At 43.8% G+C, this 20,822-nt stretch overlaps 1 protein-coding gene across 4 annotated transcripts in view; it reads right to left on the minus strand.

Moving 5' to 3' along the window:
• The window catches only part of OBSCN (obscurin, cytoskeletal calmodulin and titin-interacting RhoGEF), a 293,495-nt gene that overhangs the window by 256,440 nt on the left and 16,233 nt on the right, over nucleotides 1-20,822 (minus strand). For all 4 annotated transcript variants that reach the window (XM_054991181.1, XM_054991180.1, XM_054991179.1 and 1 more), the window contains exons 3-6: nucleotides 13,992-14,261; nucleotides 10,047-10,307; nucleotides 3,161-3,463; nucleotides 2,027-2,293 (exon numbers count right to left, since the gene is read on the minus strand). In XM_054991181.1, the coding sequence (XP_054847156.1) occupies nucleotides 2,027-2,293; nucleotides 3,161-3,463; nucleotides 10,047-10,307; nucleotides 13,992-14,261 (1,101 nt within the window). The remainder of the gene's footprint in view (nucleotides 1-2,026; nucleotides 2,294-3,160; nucleotides 3,464-10,046; nucleotides 10,308-13,991; nucleotides 14,262-20,822) is intronic.

The raw sequence follows: 20,822 nt of genomic DNA on the forward strand, positions 1-20,822 counted from the left end.
TTAGAGGTGATACCGTTAGAGGTATGACAGGTACAGGGCATATGAGAAACAAACTCATCAAAAGTCCAAAGCTGCAGTGCAAGATCTCTGTGAGATCTTTATGGGAGATCCAAGAACTGCCTTGAGGAAGAAGAGGACTTAAGAATTCTTTCTAAATATTGGGAGGTAATAATGGTGGTGTTCAGGAAGCAATTACAATGTCATCATAAAAGGATTGCCTTCAGAAGGTCTATTCAAGTGACCAAAAGGGACAGGAGGAAGAGGCATAGAATCTGGCCCACATTAAGTTGGAATTGGAAGACAGGTACACTTTTGCTTGAAAATAACTCTAAGCAGGCTACATACAAAGGCTCGGCAGATAATTTAGTCAACAAGAGGGCAGTCTTTATGGTCCAAGTGCTAAAAAAATGCAACATATTCCTGCAAAGACATTGGCATGACAGTAAACAAAGGGTGGGGGAAAATGGGGTTTCTACTTGTTCAGTCATATTAGGAAGAAACCAAATCCCAGAAGTGTACCACAGGCTCAAAAAGATTGGGGGGGGGGCTCCACTTTTGCAATCTGAATAAAATGAGACTGATCGTAGAATCATAGATTCACAGCTAACACACACACACACACACACAGTGATCCCTGCTACATGCCCAGAAGATGGCAAAACACCGTCAGGATCCCTAGCCAAACTGGCCTGCAGAAAATTGCTTCCTGACCCCAAGGTGGCAATCGGCATTACCCTGGGCATGTAAGAAGGGGCCGTGAGAACTAAGCACTGATGTAGCCCTTCCTGACCTCCTGCCCATGGTCTGCGCAGGTTCACAGAATCAGCATTGCTGTCAGACGGCCATCTAGCCTCTGCTTAAAAACCTCCAAAAAAGGAGAGCCCACCACCTCCCAAAGAAGCCTGTCCCACTGGGGGACTGCTCTATCAATAAGTTCTTCCTAATATTTAGCTGAAAACTCTTTTGATTTAATTTTAACCTATTGTTTCTGGTCCGACCTTCTGGGGCAGCATAAAACAATGAAGTGCATTTATGATCACTTAGCAGTATTTGTTCCTGCCATGACTTTGGCTTTTTTGACTTGCAAAGTATGTGGCATTAGTGGAAGATTCTAGATTCTTCTGCTCACCCCTAGAGAGATAGGCATTTGAAGTTTGTAAGCTGCTGGGAACCAACCGTTCTACTCAACCAGGACCAGCTAGAAAAATTCTTGGACAAAATAACAAAAAATGAACAACATTAAAATGAGCCAGTTTGGTGTAGTGGTTAAGAGAGTGGGACTCTAATCTAGAGAACTGGGTTTGATTCCCCACTCCTCCGCTTGAAGCCAAGGGTGACCTTGGGTCAGTCACAGTTTCTAGGAGCTCTCTCAGCCCCACTAACCTCACAGGGTGTTTGTTATTGTGGGGATAATAATAACACACTTTGTAAACTGCTCTGAATGGGTGTTAAGTTTTCCTGAAGGGCGGTATATAAATCGAATTTCATTATCATTATCATTATCATTATCATTATCATTATCATTATCATTATCATTATCATTATCATTATCATTATCACTGACTTTTCTTTGAATAAAAGCAGAGCTTTTTTTCAGCAGGAATGTGGTGGAACGGAGTTCCGGCACCTCTTGAAAATGGTCACATGGCCAGTGGCCCCACCCCCTGATCTCCAGACAGAGGGGAGTTGAGATTGCCCTCTGCGCCACATTTTCGCCGAGGGTGATTTAAACTTTAAAAAACTCCCCCCTTGTTCCAGCTGACCCAAAGTGATGTCATTGTGTGGTCATGAGTCTCACCACTGAGTCCCACCACCTCTTTTCCCAGAAAAAAAGCCCTGAATAAAAGTATTGAGTTTTGATTTGAGAAGTTAACAGCCTCCTAGGCGATGATGGATGACTAGCTCCTCCTACATTTCCTCACTGATCTTGGAGATAAAAATGCAGACTTTGCTAGCTCTAAAGCCAATCCCAGACTTCCCTCATAAGATCAGAAAAACAGAACGAGCAATATATGTATAGAAATACCTCTCAGTCTTATCTTGGCAGTGGTTTCAATATCACTGGTGACAAACTTCACTTCTGCTACCTTGTCACTTCTGGTCACCCTCTTGATGGTGAGGCTGTGGGTCGTTTGAGTCCTTGTAATGATGTATTTGTCGCTGCTCTGTATGATTTTGCCATTCAGATACCACGAGCCGGAACAGGTTTTAGTGAAGTCGACAGTAAAAGTCGCGTCCCTGCCTGGAGATACTTCTGTATCTTTCAGCGGGGTTCTCACAGCCAACACAGGTTCTGGGGATGAAGAGCAAAATGCAATTGTTAAAATGGTCAAAACTTAGAAGGAGAATTAGGGAAAGGCGAGACAGAACATACACAGTGTTAGGTAAATTGCTAATGAATTTGAATTAGGATATTAATCCAGTATTCCAATCCCATTCATTGTTTGGATTAAAATTCCATTCAAACGCCTGCTCTTGTCCGACATATTTCCAATTTAATATTTCCCATATCTGGTGTATGGATATCCTGAGATCTTGTCTCTCTGGCAGTCACTCTATATGTTACTTTTTAAACGAGTTCTCCACCCGTGCTCTGTACAGACACACATCATCTCGAGGATTGGCCTCTGTTTAAAAAAGAGCATGCAAATGGGCTCAGAAAGCTGCCACCACGGGAGGGAAAGCGCCTGCCATTCTCCCAAGCTTTTTTCCCTCGTGCAAGAACAGTGCACGGAGAATTTTTCCCTTTATGCTGCCACGTATGCACATAATACCTCCATGCAGAGCAGCCGAAATAGGGAAATGTCTCTCCTTTGGACTATTTTTGCATGAGAAAAAAGGTTTGGGAGAAAGGCAAAAGCTCTGCCTCCCTGGCAGCAGCTTTCTAAGCCCATTTGCACGTTCTTGTTTTTTACAGAAGCCAATCCCCGAGGTGATGAGTGTCTGCACAGAGCACAAGTTGGCTCCACGGAGCACTCATAAAAGAAATGACATGTGGAGTGACTGTCAGTCTCCAAGCTCAGAGATTTGTTTTTAGATGTCTGCCATTCTAACGTTGATTTAGTGTACTCTGGTGTACGCTAACCACTTCTCCCCCAATTGCCTACCAGGAGACTGCCCATAGTTCTCAAGACTGCAGGCAATCACTCTTTCGACTCACCAAGGTGCAGAGTTCCTGGGAACTCGAGGTAATCACTCTGGCCATAGTTGTTGACTGCTGAGACTCGGAAGTGGTAGTCAGACTCTTCGGCGAGGTTGCTCATTGCGAATTCAGTTGCAGAGACGAGGGATTCGTGGCACCTCTGCCAACTGAACCCCGTCAGCTTCTTGCGTTCCACCAAATAGCCATCAATGGGTATGGGGCGTTCCATCTTCGGAGGGCACCAGGCTAACGTCACTGAGGTTTCTGTTTTATTTTTCACCACTGGGTCAACTGGGGGATGAGATGGAGGCTTCTTTGGAGCTGTACAGTACGAGAAAGAGGAAAGCCGCACATTTCAAGATACTTATTTATAACTATTTACATTCTGGTTTCTTTCCCAGAGAAGAAATTCAAAGCAGGTAGCATACTAAAAATCATATTTGCATATACACTAATTGTAAAGTGCCTTTAAACAATGCAAAAGAAAATGCCAGTCCCTTTGAGTCATAAATACATCTGTGCATAAGAGGGTCAGACAGGACCCCACACACAACATTGTCATTCCCTGCATCTCTGGCTAAAATTGTGTCTTGCTAGGAAATATTTCTAGCTCTTATGTAATCAAATGGACTTGAGTCCAGTGGTACTTTAAGAGACCAACACGATTTTCAAGGTATAAGCTATCAAGAGTCGAATCTCCCTTCTTCAGATACCAAATGTTATCAAATGCTAACAATACGCTTAAGGCAAGAAGCCACTAAACATAAGCACTTTAAGTCCCTTGATTTGGGTGGTGGTAGAATGTGCCATCAAGTCATAGCTGACCTATGGCGACCCCTGGTGGGGTCTTCAAGGCAAGAGACTAACAGAGGTGGTTTGCCGTTGCCTGCCTCTGCAACCCTGGTCTTCACTGGAGGTCTCTCTCCAATTACTAACCAAGGCCAACCCTGCTTAGCTTCTGAGATAGGGCTTGTCTGAGCAATCTTGATTTCAAGTCCCTCGATTTCAACAGGAGACTGAACCATATGCTTAAATGTCCCAAACTGGAATTCCGGTGTTTGGCATCAGCTGGCTCAAGCCCACTGAGTTTTTAGCATAGTGCATTTGAAAAATTCATTTTCTCCAGCTGCATACAAAAAGAAAGATAACCCCAAATGTGGATAAATTTATAAAATAGGATCTAAAGCAAATACGACACAAAGCAGAACGTAAATTCTGTATGCAGTTTTCCCTTCAACATGCTGTGAAATTACATTTATTATTTTGGAGGATATGATTAAAAGTTTTACATCTAGGGCTAACAATCAAATTCCCCAGAATAGGGATACTATATCCACTAAAAACTCCAGTTTGGAAACTACCATGTTAGAATCATAGAATCATAAGGTTGGAAGGGATCTCTAGAGTCATCTAGTCCATCCTCCTGCACTATGCAGGGAATTCACAACTACCACCCCCTCGGACTGCCCCAATGACCCCTGCTCTGTGCCCTGAACATGGCAAAACGCCTCCAGAATCTCTAGCCAAACTGGCCTGTGGAAAATGTTGCACACAGTACACTGAGCTCTGTATCTCAAATCCTGCCCTCTTGCTTTCTGACATGGCTCCATTCTGTTCAGACAGCTCCCATATAATCAGGTGGAAAAATCCACCTTAGTTTCATGTTTGGGGAGTAAACTTTCAAGCTGCCCATTGGCCTTAAAAACAAATGTCATGTCTGATGTCTCCTAACAGCTCCTTTAGCGCTCAGGTTCTTGCACTGGGTGGGAAAATCTGCTCCTCTTGGAACCAGAGAACCGGTTTTGATGGCAGTGCCTGGGCGCATTGCTTGCACAGCAGATTCCAAAGCGACAATCCTTCTCTGTATCCTCCTCCCCCTCTCTGAAATTAGGCAACCTTTTGTAGAATGACCGCCTGACAGTCACAGGTGGTTTCCTATTTCATTTCACACCCACTGCGATTCCCAAGCCAAAGTGTACAGTTGTTTAGCTCCAGATGAACAGCTTGTTCCCTCAGGCTGTCCAACAGTGTTGAGGAAGAAAGAAAAATGAATGTGTTATTCCTAAATACAATTATTTTGGAAAATAAAACAAAAATCCAGTGGCATCTTTAGATTAACCATGTTTATTCCAGCATAAGCTTTTGTGAGCCAGACCTAACTTCTTCAGACCTTATTGTTATCAGTCCTGGAGAGAGAAAGAAGGACAGGTACTCTTTGCCTTCCTCTGGGAATTAAGCAGGGGTCATTGGGGCAGGGAGCTGCAAATTTCCTGCATTGTACAGGGGGTTGGACTAGATGACCTATGCAGTCCCTTCCAACTCTATGATTCTATGATGCATCTTCCCTATTCTTTCTTTCTGCAAACCATGACCGAGGATTAGACCAGAGGAAAGATTAAAAGATCTGTAAATTGCAGCCACAAGTCCCTGTGACTAAACTAAGAGCCAAGCTACAAGTGACGCCTGACACAGGTTGGACTCTTGTCAGCTTCCCTCAAGTTTTGATGGGAAATGTAGGCATCCTGGTCTTGCAGCTGTAATGGAGAGCCAAGCTGTAAAAGCTCTAAGGCTGGGGCATATCAGACAGGAGAAGGGCTTTAACCTTTCCCATCTGTGTGGTTTCATTCATTATAAATTAAAACACACATACACTGTTATTAGTCTGGGAAGTGGAAAGGACAGGTATTTTTATGTTTTTTTCTTTTCCATGGCTAATAGTACCAACATGGAGGTGGAGGGTAGTGAAAAACCATTGGATAGATTGGTCAGTGAAAAACCATTGGATAGATCTAAGTACGGATCTCCTAATATGCCTGTTTTCCCCACTTGGTTTTGTAAATCTATATCACTTGCCTTCTCGTGATCAGGTCTTATTCACACCAGTCCTATTTAGGACTAAAATCTACTTGAAATCAACGTATAAGTAACCTTTGTTCTCTTTAAGCGGTTCCATCTGACTGGTAGCAGGTCTCAGACAGAAGCCTTCACCAGTCCTGCAATCGGAGATTCTTTAACCTGAGATGCAAGCAAGGGGTTGACCTTTAACACATCAGATTTGATATAGCAGAGAGATTAACATAGCAGAGAGCCAGTGTGGTGTAGTAGGTCAAAGTGTCAAACTAACACCTGGGAAACCCAGGTTTAAATCCATCCTCTGCCATGAAAGCATGTGGGGTGACTTTTGGGCCTGTCACACTCTTAGTCTAAAATGCCTCACAGCATTGCTATGAGGAGAAAATAGAGGAGAACAACGTAAGCTGGTTTAGGTCTCCAGTGGGAGAAAAGGTGAGGTATGAATGAAGTAAATTTTTTAAGAATTTTAAAATTTCAATTGCTTATTTGTTAAAGTATAAAATACAAACATAATGCTGCTATCAAACCAAGTGGTGGTAGAGAGTGCCTTTAAGTCATAGCTGATTTACGGCGACCCCTGGTGGAGTTTTCATGGCAAGAGACTAATAGAAGTGGTTTTCCATTGCCTGCTTCCACAACCCTGGTTTTCACTGGAGGTCTCCCATCCAATTACTAACCAAGGCCAACCCAGTTTAGCTTCTGAGAACTGATGGGATCAGGCTCACCTGGGCTATCCAGGTCAGGGCAAAATCCTGCCCTCAAGTCATAGCTGACATATGGTGACCCCTTTGCTGGGGTTTTCATGGCAAGAGACTAACAGAGATGGTTTGCCTTTGCCTGCCTCTGCAGCCATGGTCTTCGTCGGAAGTCTCTCATCCAATGACTAACCAAAGACAACCCAGTTTAGCTTCTGAGATCTGATGAGATCAGGCTCACCTGGGCTATCCGAGTCAGGGTATCGAACAAAGTTCACCACCTTTAATCACCAACATCCCTGCAGACCTCATCAGAAGTCCTGCATAATCTGCATCTATATATTCCCACAACCAGCCCATAGCTTTGCGTGCAGAAGATCCAAAATTCATCTCCTGTTTTAAAAGGAATTTGGGTAGCAGGACTGGAAAAGAGCCCAGTCTGAGATCCTGGAGAGTTGTTGTGAAAAGAGGAAGAATATTGTAGCGAAAATCCTCGGCTGAAAGCCAGATTGTTTCACATACTTGGCTTCAAAGTAGGGAATAAACTGCTCCAGGCCGTTCATTTGGGGCCTGGTATTTACCAAGGCGCTTGAGTAAGACATTTTCCTCATAGAGCCATTAAACAAAGAATAAAAATAGGGGCCCTTGGCCAGATATACCACGCTTCCTTAGCTGCCCACATAAATATACTGGTGTCACAAGATGCACTAGCATCCCACCCTGAGGTTTTAATGGGAAGGGAGAAGCTTCACAGCGCCTGCCGATTTAACATCCATCTCAGGTTCAGAAGACTAGCTAAATTGTGAAATCTGATCCTGAGGTCTCACCCCTGGCATATTACTAGCATTTGAAAACAGTCTCCTGCCCCTTTTTTTATCCAATTCCCAGCTGCAAACAATCAGGCTAATGATGCGTTAGTCATTGCTACCGTCAACTACAAGAAAAACACCGAGATAAAGGTCGCTAAAAACAAAAAAGAATTACAGAACAATGGAATTCATTCTTATTCAATATTGTGTGTGTGTTCTTATAAGAAAATAATCCAGTGAGCGCTACATACAAGCCAATCCACAGATGTGTTCAAATACTACCAGATAGTCAATTAGCATTATCAGGGCTTTTTTTTCTGGGAAAAGAGGTGGTGGAACTCAAGACCGCACAATGACATCACTTTGGGTTAGCTGGAACAAGGGGGGAGTTTTTTAAAGTTTAAATTGCCCTTGATGAAACTGGCCACATGGCCAGTGGCCCCGCCCCCTGATCTCCAGACAGAGGGAAGTTTAGATTGCCCTCCGCACTGAGCGGCACGGAGGGCAATCTAAACTCCCCTCTGTCTGAAGATCAGGGGGCGGGGCCACTGGCCATGTGACCATTTTCAAGCGGTGCCGTAACACCGTTCCACCGTGTTCCCACTGAAAAAAAGCCCTGAGTGTTATATCAAAGTAAATGTAAAGCCAAAGTTTTATCAACGGAAATGAATGTTTGAAGTTTGGTCTCCTAGAAGAATTGCTGATTGATGCCTTCTGTGTATAATTATTTAGTTATTTTTGCCTGATTACGTTTTTTTGATACCTGTATGGTTTATAAGTATTCACTCCTCTTCTGAGGAAGACTTCGAAATGAGTGATAATCCGGAAGCTCGTTAAGAAGATTAAAGGAGAGTTTCGAGAATGTTTGGAGTGTTTGGACTCAACTTGAAGTGCTTTAGCCTCATTTGACTGTATATGAGTTACATTTACTTTGATATAACATTAATTGACAAGCTGACTAGTGTAGTATAGCGATTAAGACGAGATGAACATACACCAGTTCCATATACAAAATGCAAACAGTAGGCTCTTGCCTCAAGGACATATAGAGAAGGGAGAGGGAGTTTAACTTGTTAACCTCCACCTCGTTTCAGTCAAACGAACTGGCTTTCCGTTCACACAATATAAAATTGGTTTTGTTTGTGACACAAAAATGCAACCTAGTTAACTTTGGACTAGTCACCATCTGCCAGCCTCTCAGGAACCAAATACGTTGCCTTGATCTCCTTGGAAGAGGGGCAGGCTAAAATATAAATAATAATGATAATCCAATTCCTATCTGCCAAAGCATAATCGTGCTGCCAAGTGACGTAACTATAACCAACCAGCTGGCAGTTGAGTGGTAAACCTATCTATTCATTTTGGTCCGATCCTCCTTCCAAGGAGCTCAGAGAGGCAAGCATGGTTCTCCCCTCCCATTTCATCCTCAAATGGAATTTTTGTAATAAAACAAAATCCAGCTCCGTGGGGCAGTTACAAGATGTAAAAATGGTCAGGGGAGAAAGGCTGAAATCCGTTCTCTGTCTTGACACTGCTGCGATCAGAATTGCCAAGTGTGTCTGGTTCCTGGCGACACAAAATTCCCAATGGGAGCTGCTGTAGCATAGTGGTTAAGTGGCTGTGCTCTGAGCCAGCTCTTTCCTGGTTCTGTTCCCACTATTGCCATGAACTCTGCAGGTGACCTTGGGGAAGCAACTCCTCTCAGCCTAGCTCCCCATCAGTATTGTGGAAATAATAATAACACTGACTTTGTTCACCGCTCTGAGAGGGTACTAATCTGTTCAGAAAGGCAGTATATAAGCACATTCTTATAGTTATTATTATTCATTGTATGAGCCCTTGTGGCAGACATGAGGATTTTGTAATGTGTAAATAGGCCACCACAAGTAGGCATTTGAACTCAAGTATCCCATTGCTAATCTGGTACTCTAACCACTACATAACACTGCAAATGACTCAGACCTAGTGATAGAGTTGGCAGGCCAAGCCTCAACCATCAGGAGGGCTCAGGACGGGGACAAGGGGACGTGCATGTGATATCCCTGTTGTCACTGCATCACTTCTCTATAAAACCATAAAGTTTCCATCGATTCCTAGAGCTATCTTTTGCCACTCCCAGGTTGTACCCAGAAGTGACATAGAGATATCAGCGATATCACTGTTGGGAGGCCTCATAAGCCTACCTACTCATGTAGACGGGCTCCAGCCTGCAGAGATGGCAGTCAGAAGCCTCTCCTCACCAGTGGACTTGCTTGTGAGATCTAATAAGACTGCCCTCATCACCCTTCGAGAATCCTCAAACTAGCAGCATGACATTAGGAGCATTTCCTCACCTCACCTAACATAGGCCGTTTCCACACTACTCACCTTCATCTGGAACACTGCGGAATGTCTCCAAAAAAACGCGGAAGATAGCATCTTCTTGCGTGAGTTTTGCACAATGTTGTGCAAAACTCGCGCAAGAAGACGCTATCTTACGCCATACACGTGGAAACGGCCATACACTGTGTGAGCTTCATATAATCGAACAAAGACAAAAGCACTTACCAGATACAGTAAACTGGGTGGATGTCCTGCAGTCATCGGCCACAAAAACGATCTCTCCCGTGTCCTCCATTTTACAATCCCGGATTATCATGCTGTACTCCTTGCCGGACGATGTGATGGTGATTCGATTGCTGGACTTCAGTTCTTCTTTGTTCTTCAGCCATCGGAATTTCTGGCACTTGTTTTCCAGTTCCACGCAGAATATAGCAGTGTCTTTTACGCTGACAGCGGTCTTCCTTGGAAGTTTCTTAATAATATTCCCTTTACGGGGGAGAAAATAAACACAATTTATGCACATTTTTGAATACCATACCTTAGACCTATGATTATCATCACTTCAGCTAAATCAGAGGCAGGTTAAAAATACTAAACATGCATGTTTTAGACATGACACCACCCTGCAAATAGGAAAGAACATCAGCTGCCTGCACCTGAGCGTTCTCTAGCTTGGCTCCTACCTGGTGGAATGACCTGCCTGGCTCCCGCTCTCCTATTTTTTCACAGAATATATGAACCAGGATTGCTTCGGAATGCATTTCTATAAATGGGATAGAGTTGTAGTTAATGTCTGTTAGGGTTGCCAGGTCCTTCAGGTGAAGGGTTGACCATCTTCTGGAAATGACATCATCATGTCAGTCCTGGGATGCACGTGTACACAGGCGAAAAGGAGGACTTCGTGCCCGGCACAAGGTAAGTGCCAGGGACTCTACCGGACATTACAGCAGGTCCAGAACGCTGCTGCCCGTGTCTTGATGGGTGTGCCTTCACGACACACGTAACTCCAGTTCTGCAGCAGCTACATTGGCTTCCCGTGGAGTTCCAGATCAGGTTCAAGGTTTTGGTATTAACCTACAAAGCCCTAAACGGACTGGGACCAGCATACCTGAGAGGCCATCTCTTCCCATATACTCCCCGAAGGGTGCTCCTACTGGTGATCCCTGGTCTCAGGGAGGCTCGATTGGCCTCAACCAGGGCCAGGGCCTTTTGGTACTGGCCCCAACCTGGTGGAACTCTCTGTCTGAGGACATGCAGGCCCGCCAAGATTTTGTCTCCTTCAGGCGAGCTTGTAAGACGGAGATGTTCCACCAGGCATATAGTTGAGGCCATCAGAGTTTCCACCAAATGAGCCTCTCTCCCGGTCTCCTCTATGTCTGTAGGGGGTATTGACCATCTACCCCTCATATATGAGTGACCACATGTGGTTAAGCCACACCTCCACCTCCGTCAGATGTTATATGGTTTGTATATGGTGAGCAGGTGTTTTATTAGAAAGCTGGGTTAATTTATTGTGATTTTATCTTGTATATTTTATCTTCTGTTATAACCCGCCCTGAGCCCACTTGCAGGGAGGGTGGGATATCATCATCATCATCATCATCATCATCATCATCATCATCATCATCATCATCATCATTTATTTATTATTAATCAATTATTAAAATAATGATGATGATAATGGTGATAATAATAATAATAATAATAATAATTTATTGTGATTTTATCTTGTATATTTTATCTTCTGATATAACCTGTCCTGAGCCCACATGCAGGGAGGGTGGGATGTTGTTGTTGTTGTTGTTGTTGTTGTTGTTGTTGTTGTTGTTGTTAACAGCAACAACAACAACAATACCACCCTCCTGGCAGGAGGTGAGAGGGACCTGGCAACCCTTCTTAGTTCAAGCAACCCTTCTTAGTTTAAGCAAGTCTAAACTTATCATCTGCCTCAGGAAAGAACTTTTATGGGGCCAGCTCAGCTGTCCGTGCAGCAGTTGAGAAACAGTGGCAGGAATCCCTTCCGACTCCTACATGGCATCCGCTTATGCCCTGCTGCTGCAAGGTCTGGATAAACTTCTTCCAGTGCATAAATGGCTGTGCCACATGCAGGGTGATAGAAGCATTTCAAAATGCAAAGCGGAAATGATGGGATGGGCATTTGATATGCTCTGATGTGCGAAAGAGGAGACTTTGGAACAGCAGTTCGTTCAGCCATTGTGTCTCTTGCCCTTTGAATAAGTCATAAATCTCATCACATCACAACTCTCAGCTGAATGTGTGAATGGCCTTCATTGAAAAGTACTGTGGCGATTGTCACTGATATATGATTTCATTGCAACCCCCAGATTATTAGAGCAAGAAACTGGAAATCAGTATCAATTCCTACACAGGTTAAGCCAAACACGGAAAATCAAGTGTTTTAATAACTTAATTATTAAAATGAATGGGAGGGACTAGAAGCTATTCATTCCTTAGATATGACAATCAGGCATGCAAGCCATCTGAATTGCCAAGGTGTACATTATCTATAACAGCTGCTGACTATATTATGATACACATTGCTCACACAGAGAACTCAACAGGTTGTAGTTATTTTTAAATTGGGAAATAAACATTTACTAGACAGAAAACGATGGATTAGCCATCTTTTTATACCCTGCGAGTGGTCAGATGCAGTTGGAAGCTACAGATTACACACATTACACACTGTGCGACAAAAAACTTTAGGCAAATGAAAGTGGTTTAAACTGGAGAAGCAGCAAAGAGGAGATGACTAACCCTTCTCCTTGTCATAACTCCCCCTCCATTATTATTAACTTCATTGTCCCCCAACCCACGCACACACAGACGTATTTCCAATCTGGAATTCTACATGTGTATTTCTGCCACACGTACTTTAACTTTAACTTTAACTTTAATTGAATTTTTATACCGCCCATCTCCCGAAGGACTCAGGGCGGTGTACAGCCAAAATAAAACATACAAATATAAAACAGTAAGGATATAAAATATAAACATATTGGATAATTTAACTCAGAACAGGACAACTCAATTAAAACACATTTAGGCCAGCCCCGCTTGTTGGAATAATAATGTCTTAAGGGCACGGCGAAAGGTGTGTAGGTCAGGGACCATACGTATCTCCGGGGGCAATTCATTCCAGAGGGCAGGTGCCCCAACACACCTATACACACACAATACACACACAATACACACACACAATACACACACAGAAAGTAAGCAGCTGGGGAAGGCACTGCAGGGCAAAAGATTAAACACCCCCCTCCACTTACACAATACAATAGGGTTGCCAGTCCCCCCTGGGGGCGGGGGATCACCCACTCCCACACCCGCCCCCACTTACCTGGCTGGAGGGAGAGGCACGGGCCTCATTGGTGCACTCCTGGGTGGCACAGCATGCTCCCACGGGCCCGAAATGGCCTGGATCAGGCCACTGCTGGGTGGGGAAGTGCTCCCTCGTGCCACAGTGGCCCATTTCAGGCTGATCCGGGCCTGATCCAGGCAACATTAGGCCCAATTCAGGCCTGAATCGGGGGGGGGCATGGAGTGTGGAGTCCCATGGTGTCCCAGGGTGGCCACGGTCTGCGTGATGATGTCACTTCCCAGAAGTGACATCATTGCGCAGGTCAGGGGGTACACACCGAGAAGGTAGGTGCCAGGCCCCCACCTCTTGCCAGGAGTACAGAGGGACCTAGCAACCCTACAATACAACTTGCCCCCTCCCCCAAAAATATTTGCCAGTTAGGTCTGGTTTATCCATGATGCTGGCAAGAAAAAAGAATTTGCCTGGGAGACTTGGCATGCCTCCAGCATCTTATTTTACCTGGGCTGCTCCCCTTGCAAAGCAGCTACACATGCTTAATTGGTATGCCTGCAGAACAGACTTTTTGCCTTGTTTAATTCAGGCCCTAGAAACAATGAGGCTTGTATGACATGTGTGGGCACATGAAGTGTGCTTCTGGCCTCATTCAGTGCAGATTGGTTAGACATCCCTTGCCGGAACCCTAGCCAAACTCACTTCTGACCATTAGCATGTCCCTGGTTGCTCTAACTGCCAATTATGGTTGGGAACACAAACACTGTCAGAAAAGAGTTTTAATTAGAAACTTTCTAGGGAAAAGAGGTGTATGAACCCCGTTTCCCACTTACCTTGGACACTCAATTCAGCAATGGTTCTGCTACCCTCTTTCATTTCACAGATATAGACTGCATCGTCATCCATGGTTACATTCTGGACTGTCAGCTTCCGATATGTCCCTCGTTCTTCGATGTCATACTTTGTGCTCTGCTGGAGTTTTGTCTCTTCTTTGAACCAGGTGGTTTCTGTGCTGGGGACAGGGACCTCACATTGGAAAGTAGCCGATTCCTTTTCCCGAACTTCCAAGTCTCTTAGCTTCACTTTGAAGGGAATTCTCGGTTCTTAGGAACAAGAAAGAGAAACAATAGCGCTTAGAGCACAAAACGAAATGAGAGCTAGATAAGAATTGCTGTGAACGGCACTGAAATTAAATACAGTGCAGATTCTATACACTGGTGTGCTCCAATACAACTGCTGAATCAATACAAAGTGTTAAGTAGAGATGGGTATAAACCGAAATACGAACCAAAATTAAGCATGAACCAGGCCGGTTCGTGGTTCGTGAACCACAGTTCATCAGATTCCATTTCTGATGAACTGTCATGAACTTTTAGGCTGGTTCATTTGGTTCGGTTTTTGGTTCATCACTGCAGACATCCTGGTGCCAATCAATCAGTTTTCTAGGCAACAGGGGATGGACTTCCTGCAGACCTTCTGCTGACCCGGAAGTGAACTTCTGCTGGCCCAGAAGTGGCCTTCTGCTGACCCGGAAGTGATGATCTTCTTTTTTCTTTTATAAAATATTTTATTCTAAATTTCCAAATCCAATAAACAAAGTTAACAAACAACTGCAAATGAACAAACAACCATATTCATATATATAGATATACACTTGTCATTTCTATTGATTCTATACATCGTTTTGTACTAAAAGAAAGAAGAGAGATGGTGAATGATAAACCAATTTGCTAATTCAAAGAAAACTAAAGCTTTATAAACTTAGTAGCCATTTGGAAGTGATGATTTTCTGACCTGGATGTGCCATGTTCATGAACCAAATGAACCGGTTCGCGAACCAGGGGCAGGTTCGTGAAAGTTCATGGTTCATGAAATTTGACGAACCACGAACCGCATGGTTCAGTTTTTTTCCGGTTCGTGCCCATCTCTAGTGTTAAGCAAAGAAGCATCAGGCTAGCATGTACCAAGTCATAATCCAGCAAAAACAATATTATCTTTACAAGCTTCATCCTGTCTCCAGCATTTGCAAAACCAGTAAAGAACTGGGAAGTGTCACTGGAAAATCTGTGTACTGCAGGGAGCCAAACCGCAGCAGGATTTTGCAGAGAAACGGGTTATTCTACAAACAGAATGTTAACTAAAATAGAGGCAGCCTTGCCTGTTAGGGTTATCCTCCTTTGTTAGTTCTTGACCTTGTAATGTCTGTGAATGCTAACATTTATTTATTTCATTTATACTCTGCCGTTCTTCCCAAGGGGACCCCTAAAGCAGCTTACATCTTTCTCTCCTCCATTTTATCCTCACTTCAACCCTGTGAGGTAGACTAGGCCGTGTGTGTGTGTGTGCCTAGCCTAAGGTCACTCATCAAGCTTCTATGTCAGAGTGGAGAATGAAGCCTGCATCTCCCAGATTCTAGTCTGACACTGTAACCATTACACCACAGTGCCTCTAACGGTTTATCTACAAGGAGAGCAGCCCTCCTGGATCAGATTTAACAATCACGCGCCCAGCATCCCCCTTCGAAAACTGAGCAAACCGTATGCTTCCAGGTCGTACATAAGCAGAGCTGAATTGTGAAAATGATCTGTATATCTCCAGAATATAAGCTATGGAGGTTCTGTTCAGCTAGCATGGCTCTTGATAACCCAATTATTTCCTGCCTAAAGGAAACCCTAATTTGCCTATCAAAGAGCAACTGAAATACAAAGCACATGTGCTTACAGTTAGCTGAAATCCTGAAGACAGAGATGCTTCCAATTTCTCCTTGCACACTCTTGTCTCATTATTAAACGTTTGTCCCACCTCTCATCCAAGTAGTAACTAGCCCAGTAGCACCTTTAAGACTAACCAACTTTATAGTAGCATAAGGTTTCGAGAACCACAACTCTCTTCATCAGATACACCTGACAAAGAGAACTGTGGTTCTCGAAACCTTATGCTACTATAAAGTTGGTTAGTCTTAAAGGTACTACTGATCTCTTTACTATTTTGCGACTACAGACTAACACGGCTAACTCCTCTGGATCTCTTTCACCCAAGGAGATCAAAGTGGTACCATGCTATGATGGACCCTCCTTCTCTCCCCAACACCAAGGCAGATTTTCCCGCCAAAATCCAAGTTCACTTGCTATGGCTGAGTAGCCCCAAGTATCATGTGTCTGTTTATGGTTGTAAAGTTCTTTCTGTCCCACCCTGATAAGCAGTTATATTTTTGGCTTTTAAGACCAGCCCAGAAAATTGATGGGGAAAAGCCCTCTTCTTCTGTGTATGAAACGGTACTGGAGGCTGAATAACTCTCAAAAGAAACAGCAACTTTATTGAATGGGTGGGGATGAAATTGCTGAGGTAAAATTTGTTGGTAGGCTAGAATACTTTAAAAGTAATGGCAAAATAGTTTTCTGGCAGCTTAGTTTCAATGTTTACAATCCTTAAGAGTCAGAAGTGTTTTGTTTAATACTTTGTTTAAAGCAATGTTTCTTCACAGATTTCCCTTTTCTACTCAGGTCCTGAGGTTAGTTCGACACTGTTTTCTCTTTACAACAGACCCAGGGTCCTCCTTAGAGCCAAATCCCTTTCTAGACACTGGGCAGGAATTATTCTTCTTCACTTAATACACTTGGGTTGAATGAGAGTCTCCACTTACTACCCACACACTCTACCAAAAACATACACCCAGTTCTTTCTTGGCTGTGTAAATGAATTTCAACTTGTGCTGGCTTTTATACTTGGAATTCTTAACTAAAAGTCTTCCTTAAGACAATGTTGTTCCAGGTAGGAAAAACATTTTCCTTTCCCTCACTTCAGAGGAGAACTTGTCTAATTCTCCTTTTCAGACTCTCTCAGACACTCAACTGCCAAAAAAGAAAGAAACCGTCAGTACCAACTGTCATCCTCAGGGCTCATTCTGATTGGCCAATCAGAGAGAGGAGGGAGCACCCTGTCAATGAAGCTCTCATTCCAGGGCATTGTTAACTCCTCCCCCTCCAACCCTCTGAGTAAGTTAGGAAATCTCCTTTTTATAGTGCATTCCATCACACATGCATATGAGGGTATCCTATTTTATGCTTAAAACAACCCATATTAGAATGCGCAGAGAGATTCTGACTTGTCCAAAGCCATCCAAAGAGCTTCATGACTGAGCAGGGATATTAACTAGTCACATGAGTCCAAGTGATACCGTATACTACACAACCTTGGTTCTAGTAATAAACCTGTTACCATTCCAGACAGCTCCTGCAGACATTATTAGGTGAGCAGGCAACCAGGGGGCAAAGGACATTCAGTGAAAATGTAAACTGATGTACATTGGGATAAAAAATCAAGAGTTTAAATATGTATTGATAGGATCTGATCTAGTGGTGACTGACAAGGAAAGAGATCTTTAAGTCCCTCAAGATTACTCATCCACTGTATGTTTAGGGTTGCCAGGTCCCTCTATCCTCCCGCCAGGAGGTTTGAGACTGGGCACTTGCCTTCTCCCTGGCCATTTCAAACCCTCCAGCACTCCAGCAGTGACATGATGACATCACTTCCGTAAGTGACGTTGTCACGTTGTCTGCACAAGCGCTTCTGCACTTCACACGGTTCCAATTCTACTGGTTTGGGGCCCAAATCAGCCCCAAACGAAGTGCAGAAATGCTCCTGCAGGCAACATAATGACGTCACTTACAGAAGTGACGACATGACAGTAGGAAGCGTGCACACAGCGCATGCTCCTGAGGTGCCTGCCAGTGGCGGGCAAGCTCTGAAAGCTTATCCCCTCCCACTGATTGCCCAGTGATTGGCGGACAAGGGGGCAAATCCCCAGGAGTTTGCCTGCCACCGGTAGACGCCTAGGAATCCTATGTATGCGGTAGTGGTGAAAGAGGCACATTGTGGCTGGGGATTATTATGGAAGGCACTGAACAGAAAAGAACTAATATGAGAGCTCTGACTCTTGAAAGCTCACTCCCTGGAAATCTAGTTGGTCTTTAAGGGGCTACTAGACCCAAATTTTGCTCTTCTATTACAGACCAACATGGCTACCCACCGAAAACTATCATAATGATTGTATAGACCAACAGTGTGGCCACATTTGAAATGCAATTGTTTGGGTCTGTTTATTCTGTCTCAAAAATCAGGTCGCATCTTAAAAACTAAAAAGAAAAAAATTCCACAGGAGCTTTCGTGAGTCAGAGCTCACTTCCTTACATGCGTAGAAGAGATGCATCTCCTTGCAGCTTCTTCTCCCCAAATTTCTTTTTCCTCCTGAATGTTTCAAAGGTCAGAAATAAGTCGTATCCAGTGTCCTTCAAGAGGTTGCCAGTGGGTACAAAGGTTATAAATCATTGCCAACAGCGTGACAGTCCACCTGTTTGAAATAACAGGCAGTACTTCCAGTATGACAAACAACTTTCCCCTTGCTCTCTTGTCTGTTTGGAATAATTTGAATGTTTAAACAATCGGTTACTTTAGAGATGAACACACAGCATTCCAAATTAAGGGCTGATCTCTGCACACGGTTACAGGAATTCATGCTAAGACGGTACCACTTCAGACTACTGGCAGGAGATCATATATTTAAATGCTCTCCCAGGTTCAAAGTGTTGGTTCTTACCTTTAAAGCCCTGAGCGGGTTGGGACCAGTATATCTTCGGGACTGCCTCTCCCTGTACGTTCCCCGGAGATCGCTCCGATCAGCGAATAAATATTTACTTGTGGTCCCCGGCCCTAAGGAAGCCCGCCTCGCTTCAACCAGGGCCAGGGCCTTTTCAGTCCTGGCCCCAGCCTGGTGGAACGCTCTGTCAATGGAAACCCGGGCCCAGCGGGACATATTATCATTCCGCCGGGCCTGTAAGACAGAGCTGTTCCGCCAGGCGTTCAGTGATTGAAGGGGGCGGTGCCATGTCAGCCTCCCACCTTTGGGGTGGGGAAGGTTCTCCCCACCACTGCACTTTGTTAATTTGTTTTATTATTTGTATATTGATTTTAGTTTTTGTTTTTATCTATTTTAACTGTTCACCGCCCAGAGCCCCTGGGGATGGGCGGTATATAAATTGAATAAATAAAATAAAAATAAATAAATAAAAAATCTTCTTTCCTTTTATATGAAACACACCCCAACATAATTCCAAAGCGGCTAATGTAATATTGTAAGCAACAACATTAAAGTGAAATAGTAAAGAGTTCGGTAGCACCTTTAAGACTAACCAACTTTATTGTAGCATAAGCTTTCGAGAACACCAGCTCTCTTCATCAGATGCATCATCAGAGCTGTGGTTCTCGAAAGCTTATGCTACAATAAAGTTGCATCTGATGAAGAGACCTGTGGTTCTCCAAAGCTGACGATGCATCTGGCAAAGAGAGCTGTGGTTCTCGAAAGCTTATGCTACAATAAAGTTGGTTAGTCTTAAAAGTGTTACAGGACTCTGCTACTTTGCAGCTACAGACTAACAATGCTAACTCCTCTGGAACATTAAAGTGGTAAAAGTTTAAAATAAAAATAACAATTCCCACTATATTTTGGCAAATACTCAGCCAGCAACTGTTTTGCTACGAGGCTAGCTTTCCTCAGGCATATAATTTTGTTTGCAGGAGACGAGATTTAAGTAAACCATCCACTTGTTCAGTGCATTGCTGGACTTTCCGAAGAAGATGCCGTTTATTTTCTTCAAACATGCAGATATGGTCTTTGATACTCCCTGTTTGTAAAAATGTAATATTATTGTCCCTGGGCTTCATTTCCGTTTTCCTGCTTCAAAACATTGAAGAGAAGAGAGGAGCACAGCTGAATTCCGGAGCAATGCACTTTGGCATACCATCACAGCTACTTGCTGACATTTGAAACTTCAGAAGTACTCTTCCCCCCCCCTTTCAAGATTTAGCGTGGGGGGTTTCAAAAAGTCCTGACACATCACCAGCCCTTGACCAATATAATCTTTGTCTCCCCCTCACTCTGACACATCATCACATGTAAATTTAATAAAGTTACGGTGATTACTTTGCAGTCACAGTTTTCATTCCAACAAGAATTAGTAAATTTATGGGTTTGTTGTGGAGGTGGGGAGAATTGCCATGTAAAAATAACAGCAGTCTTGTAGCACTTTAAAGACTAAGGGGAAAATGGGGTTTGCGTATTTTGGGTTTTTTTCCCCAGATAGGGTTGCAGAGGGAGGGGGGGAAAGGCTGTCAGTCAATGGTGTAACATCCATTCCAGGGAAAACCTGGAAGTGATGTCACACCTCTCTAGGAATTACCAGAAACTCTAGGTTAAAGCATAGAGTTGTATGGCTATTTCTAAGCAGGACTTAGTGCTTTCTTCACATTTCTAATTTATAGTGTAGCCAACTTTAAGCAGGGGTCATTTTGTAGAAAAAGAGCTGGAGGAACTCATTAGCATAACTCATTAGCATATGCCACACCCCTTGACATCACCAGAAGTGTGTCATTAGCATAACTGATTTGCATATGCCACACCCCCTGACATCACCTATCCTGGCTGTTTTGGACCCAATCCTGGCCATTCAGGGCCAAAATTAGGACCAAAATGGCAAAAAGGGGCCGAAAATGGCCAAAAAGGAGCCCAAAATGGTTAGGATTGGGCCGCTGCTGAGCAGGAGAGTGATCCACCACCTGTCAGAGGACTGATCTTGGCCATTTTGGACCAATCCTGGCTGTTTTGGGCA

This window comes from Eublepharis macularius, chromosome 11, assembly GCF_028583425.1.
Source record: "Eublepharis macularius isolate TG4126 chromosome 11, MPM_Emac_v1.0, whole genome shotgun sequence".
In the NCBI taxonomy this organism is placed as follows: Eukaryota; Metazoa; Chordata; class Lepidosauria; order Squamata; family Eublepharidae; genus Eublepharis; species Eublepharis macularius.